The 6,169-nt window shown below is 57.2% G+C and overlaps 1 protein-coding gene across 1 annotated transcript; it reads right to left on the bottom strand.

The window, feature by feature from the left end:
* Nucleotides 1-325: 325 nt before the first annotated feature.
* On the bottom strand, nt 326-5,097 carry SOX4 (SRY-box transcription factor 4). The gene has a single exon (XM_034064884.1). The coding sequence runs from the start codon at nt 4,130-4,132 to the stop codon at nt 2,837-2,839; it is 1,296 nt and encodes a 431-aa protein (XP_033920775.1). The 5' UTR covers nt 4,133-5,097; the 3' UTR covers nt 326-2,836.
* Between the last annotated feature and the right edge of the window lie 1,072 nt (nt 5,098-6,169).

Below are 6,169 nucleotides of genomic sequence, written 5' to 3'. Positions count from 1 at the left end.
GGGGCTTCGGACAGCTGGGGGCTCCGCTGCCGGGAGGATGACCGATGGCCGTTCGGAGGGGGCAGGGGGCGTATGAATGATGACAAGAGCAGTCCAGTGTTAGGGTTCAGTTCCAGCTGATTTTATTTCCTTCCCGAAGAACAACAACAACAACCAAAAAAAAAAAGAAAAAAAGAAAAAAAAAGATAAACCAAAATAAAGAAAAAAAATAAAACCCAAACAAAACAAACAAAAAAATCAAAACATAACAAAAGAGCGGTTATTTACAGAAGGTATATCAACAATCTGACAGGCAGTGAACTTGACATGGTTAGCTGGCATGATCTTTTTTTTTTTCCTTTTCTTTCTCTCTCTTCTTTCCCAACATTGCGTTGAGGGTGATCGTTAAGATAAGATTTAAAAAAAGAAAAAAAAAGAAAAATCTACACAGCATATTGCACAGGATGGATGACCAAAAAAATAACAAAAAATAACAAAAAAAGTTAAACCCTTAACGGAACCACCTCATTAGGCAGACGTCCTAGTGCCTGTCATGTTATATTAACATACATAAACACACAATCTTCTTTTTTGCTTATTATAATACAGACTTAAATGTACAAAGATGTTTTCACTTTCTTCATCTTAAACACAACAGCTATAAACCTGAATACATATGCTATCATCATGCCATAAGAGACTAAAACAATTATATTTAGCGACAAGTAGAAAGGATTAAATAGTCAAATACAAGAATGAAAAACGCAGTACATAGTGTCGCGAACTCAAACCGGCATTTCGATAGATCCAGTGGTTTAAACGGCACGGGTTTGCTTCTAAAAAAAGTGCAAAAGATGTGGTTTACAAGTTAAAGGTACAGGATCCCTTCTCTGTAAATGCACCAGTTGCTGTACTTCATTTCGGGACAGGCGTGTCTCCCCAAAACGGTGGCACACGGTGTGTCCGCCTCAGTCCTCCCCTGCCCGCTCCCCTCCGGATCCCCTCAATAAAGGCGGGGGGCTGCGGAGCGGGCACGGGCGGCGAGGGATGCTGTCACTTTAAGATGCCTGCAGATTGGAGTGTAAACATGGACAAAAGAGGGGCTGACTCGTGGGTGCGTGAGAGTGTGAGTGAGCGTGAGCGCGCACACGCGGGTGAGATACTAACCAGCGGCCCTGTTGTTAAAATCAGGAAATCCAAACAGCGATTTACACCGATTTACACCCCCTTTATATATTTTTTACAAAAATACACTGAGAAAATAATCAAACGTTTTCATCTCTCTTATCTTTTTGTTTGTTTTTTCTTTTTTTTCTTAAAAGTGTCAAAAGTCTACATTTAAATATAAAAAATTAAAAGTTAAAACTCTAGCCCTTCAGTGAAGGAGACATAAAAATGGTGCGGGTAACAACGAGAACTACCAAAAAAGGACAAAGAAATACAAGTCAAAAATGTTTGGCCAGTATAAATACGTCCACTTATAAAATGGCATCCGATTACATTTACAAGGAAAAATAAAAACAAAACCGAAAAACAACACGAGGATGGAGCATCGGTGAGAAAAACCAGTCTTTTCATTTACAGCTATAAGGAACAAACACATACATACTCTGAGAAAAAAATTTGGTCCTGAATTTTCTTTTCTTTTTTAAAAAAAGTCCAGCACAGATTTGAGTTGCGTTTGAATCCTTTAAAGAGTTAAGAATGAAAAAAAGCTGGTGATATTTTTGTAGGAATCAAACATAGCGCCATCTATCTGCTTTTATATTATCCTAACACTAGGGTTTTTTAAACTGTTCAACAGTCTTACAGAAATCTTAAAAAGATAGACAGGATAACATGCTATATTAAACCCCACCAGTGAAATAAGCCAACACCATCACGATTCTGAGTAAGAAGAAAAAAAACTACTTTTTTTTCCAGTATTTTCGTGTTTGGGATTTTTTTTTTTGCAAAAGCCGTCGCCCTCCGTTTCCCCTGTACCACATCACGACAGAAACTGTTCCCATTCGGTCTCTGTTTCCAAAGAAGTTTTCAGTGTTCTTGAAGTTTCGGCCTTATTTTTCCTTTCTACATATGACATAAGGTGACCGAGAAAAGCGCTGCCGCCACCTCAACCGTACGTGCAAATCCGTTTCAGTTTATTATTATCTTCCCCCCACCGTATTTCCAAGACAGCTCTCAAGCGTGAGTCTGGCTCTTCTCCACTTAACCGGGATCTCAGTCCAGCTCCCAGCTCCATCCGTCTCCTCCTCCTACCATCGTCGCCTCCTCTCACTGCTTAAGAAACCGGGACAGGATTTCTCCCCCCAGACGCGAACCTTGCAAGGGCTTGGGTGGGTTTTTTTTGCGTTCGTTTCTTTCTCTCCGTTTTTCCAAGCAGTTCAGCTCGCTCTTTCACGCCAAAGGGCGAATGCTCAAGACATCCAGCGTGCGCTTAGCACAATGCATCGCTCCCCCTCCTCTTTATTCATATAAAGTGGGCAATAACAAAGAACCCAGAGGTGTGTGCGGTTCTCCCTCCCTCCCTCCCCCCCTTCTCTGTCTCTCCTTTCAGTAAATAAAAAAGGGAAAAGGCAGCATTTCGCTCTCGCCAGTCTCTGAAAAAGCAACATCGGAGGAGGGGGGTGTGTTTGTGCGGGTTCGTCTCCGGCTGGGGGAAGGGGACTGCTGGCCTTTCTGCAAGCAGAGGGCGATCCTGCTCTCGCCGCCCAGCTCCCCGAGCACCAGCAGCAGTCTCAACAGCCCCTTCCCGGGGAAGGAGGGGGAGAAAGGGGAAAAGGAAAAAAAAAGAAAGGAAAACAAACTCGAGAAACGAGCCCGGCGGTGCCTCCTCCTGCAGCGCCCGGCTCCTGCTTCAGTACGTGAAGACCAGGTTGGAAATGCTGGACTCCAGCCAGTCTCCCGAGATCATCTCACTTACCTCCGGCGTGCAGTAGTCCGGGAACTCAAAGTGAGAGCCCGAGCCAGGCTCGAAGTTAAAATCCAGGTCCCGGTCGAGCACCGAGGAGCTGAAGCTGCCCAGGGACATGCTTTCAAAGCCGGGGCTGGGGTTCAGGTCCAAGAGGTCATCCTCAAACTCGTCGTCCGACGAAGAGGAGCCGGAGGAGGAAGAGGAGGAGGAGTGGCAGGACGCGGATGAGGAATGCGCCGTCGAGGGGGCTGGGGAGGAGGCGCGCAGGCTGGTATAGCTGCGGTGATCCGAGGGAGAGCCCGAGCCGGAGGGCGAAGGGCAGGCAGCGCCGCCGCAGTCCCCGTCGGGCCGGCCCGCCCCAGCTCCCCCCTCCTCGTAGAGGCTCAAGGGGTCTCCGGCCTCCGCCGAGCTGCTCAGCGTGGGGCTGCCGGGCACGGCGCCGCCGGGGGAGGCGGAGGCAGCGGCCGCCTGCCCACTCCCGAAGATGTAGACCCGCTTCAGCTTCTTCTCGGCCAGCGGCTTGCCGGAGCCCGAGGGCGCGCCCGCCGCCCCCCGGGGCTTGTACAGCGCCTGGTGCTCGGGCGGCAGCAGCGCGGCCGGCGGCTCCCCCGGGAAGGGGGCAGCTTTGCCGCCCGCCGCTGCCTTGCCGTGGGGCTTGCCGCCCGCACCGCCGCCCGCGGGGGAGGGCTTGGAGCCGCCGCCACCGCCCTTCTTCGGGGCGGGCTTGGCGGAGGCCGCGGAGCCGCCGGTGCCGCCGCCCGCGCTGCCCCCGCCGGCGCCGCCCCCGCCGCCCTTGTCCGCCTTGTCGCCGGGCTTGGCGGAGCTGTTGCCCGACTTCACCTTCTTCCTGGGCCGGTACTTGTAGTCGGGATAGTCCGCCATGTGCTTGAGGCGCAGCCGCTCCGCCTCCCGGATGAAGGGGATCTTGTCGCTGTCCTTGAGCAGCTTCCAGCGCTTGCCCAGGCGCTTGGAGATCTCGGCGTTGTGCATGTCGGGGGACTGCTCCATGATCTTCCGCCGCTCTATCTGCGACCACACCATGAAGGCGTTCATGGGCCTCTTGATGTGTCCGCTGGGCGTCTTGCACCAACTCGGGTCGTCCGCCTTCCCCCCCGTGGAAGCAGTGGAGCCCGGCGTGGGGGAGGAGGCGATGCCCAGCTCGATGCCGGCCCCGGAGTCGGAGGTCTCGGCGGCCAGCAGCGCCTCCGTGTTCTCCGCCGTGTTGGTCTGCTGCACCATCGCGGCGGCGGCAGCGTGGGGCTCGCCGGCGCTCAGCGCCGCTCCGGCGCGGGGCAAGGCGCGCAACTTCTCACAGCGGTACTGGGGCGGCGCAGCCGGCCGCGCAGCCCCCCGCGGCCGCGGTCCCGGTCCCGCTCCGCGCACCACTTGTACTTCCACACCGGCGCCTCGTCGCCGTCGGCGCGGTCCTCTCCCCCTCGAGGCGGCGGCAGCAGCGGCGGGGCCGCCCGCGGTCAGACACAGTGACAGAGTTTCTGCAAAAGCCGCACCGCGAGCCGTCCGTCCAAGTTGGCTTTTTCCTTGGTGTGTTACGGGTTTGGGATTTTTTGGAGGGGAGAATGTCCCTCTGCTTTTTTTCCTCACCACCTCGGGTCTGCCCCCTCCCTGAAGCAGCTGTGGTCCAGCAGTTCACAAGTGCTTTCCGCCTGCTCGCGGCGTTTCAGCAGAGTAGCGCGCCCGGCGCACAAAGTCTCTCAGCGCTGGGCACGGCCAGCGTGCACCGGCGGCGGGAGAGGGGGAGTGGTGGCAGGGGGGAGGCGGCTGCGGCGCGCCTCCAAAGCCCCGAAAACCCCTGCTCCAGGACTCGTGGTGGTGGCGGCGGCGGGTTCGGCGGTCAGGAGTTAGTGCAGGTAGGATTTGGCAGTTACGAGGCGCTGAGCGAAAACCCCTCAGGCAAAAAAAAAAAAAAATAGAAAAAGGAAAAAATAATAATTAGGGGAAAAAATCACGAGGAATTAAAAGAGGAAAAAGAAAACCGCCCGTGCATGAACGAGTGTGTACGTCCCCGGCAGGAAGAGCGGCAAGCCGGGCTCACAGCCCCGTCCTCCTCCTCCGCCGCAGCCGGTGGTGGTTGTTCTGGTTCTGCCTCCGGCACTGCTGCTGCTGCTCCGCGCTCGCGGAGCCCTGCGGAGCCGCCGCCGCCGCCGCCCCCCGCCCGCCGGGCGCTGCCCCGCGCACAGCCGCGCTCGGCCGGCTGCAGCCTGAGAGCGGACCCCCGCGCCCGCCCCGCGCCCGCTTTATCCTTTCGCGGCCCGCCCCGCGGCCAATCGGGCGCTGTATCCAACGCCTCCGCGTGCCAAGCCCCGCCCCCCGCGCGCCGATTGGCGGGCGCGGCGGCGCGGTAATCGCGCCCCGCGTGCAATGGGAAGCGCCCGCGCTGACCTCATTCCCGGCGGCGGCGGCGGGGAGGACTTTTTGAAAGGGGGCAAAGGAGGGCAAGCCCCGCGCGCCGCCCCGCAGAGCACGTGCCCGAGGACCCCCCCCCCCCCTTTACCTTCCCCCTTCCTCCCTCCCTGCAGGGTAAAAAATAGGAAATCAGCAAAAATCATCATAATGCAAATAATTAAAGGAGGGGGAGGGGGGAGGCGGAGGGGACACCTGCCCGCACAAAGCAACGCACCGCCCCGGTGACCCCGCTGCCGGGGGTTCCCGGAGGAGGGGGGAGGATGCCGGAGTGTGTGTGTGTGTGTCCGCCCCCCGGCCACACGCGGGTGTTGCTGCGGCGGGGTCGTCACCCCTCGCGAAGTGGCCGCCAAGCGCTACCGTCACGCCCCCTCCGACATGGAGAGCGGCGCCGCGGGTGGGACGGAGCAGGGAGCTCCGCACCGGCGGCTGCGCTCGCCGATCGCAGCCACACGTCCCATCGCCTAGCCGCGGAGTAAGGGGGAGGGCAGATGTGTTGCCCTCACTGCCTGCTTACCCTGCGTTCCGCCAGCGGCCGCTCCCGCACGCCGCAGCCCCATGACCCCTGGCTGAGGGGTTCTGTCCGGCCCTGCCGGCTCCCCTGGCAGCAGGTGGGGCTGCAAGGGGCGGGGAAAGCGGTACCCGGCCGGTGGGCAGGGAGCAGCCTCCCGAGCGCGGAGGTGCAGCCGCGCCTAACCCGTCCTCTCATCCCTGGCCGCCTCTGGGGCCCTTCGGAGGGCGCAAGGTGAGTTGAGAGGAGTGCCGCTTCGTTGCATTTTCCGGCCCCTCCGCCCTGCCATGGTCAGTGGTAACAACAGGGTGGCGGTGAGAGGCGTTGTGAGGCACCGCTTCAGG

This window comes from Melopsittacus undulatus, chromosome 1, assembly GCF_012275295.1.
Source record: "Melopsittacus undulatus isolate bMelUnd1 chromosome 1, bMelUnd1.mat.Z, whole genome shotgun sequence".
NCBI classification, from domain to species: domain Eukaryota; kingdom Metazoa; phylum Chordata; class Aves; order Psittaciformes; family Psittaculidae; genus Melopsittacus; species Melopsittacus undulatus.
The sequence above is the reverse complement of the archived record's forward strand: the minus strand, read 5'-3'. Positions and strand labels throughout refer to the sequence as shown.

Excerpts from the sequence above, each read along its gene's own strand:
- SOX4 (XM_034064884.1), bottom strand. The coding sequence starts at position 4,132 with ATGGTGCAGCAGACCAACACGGCGGAGAACACGGAGGCGCTGCTGGCC.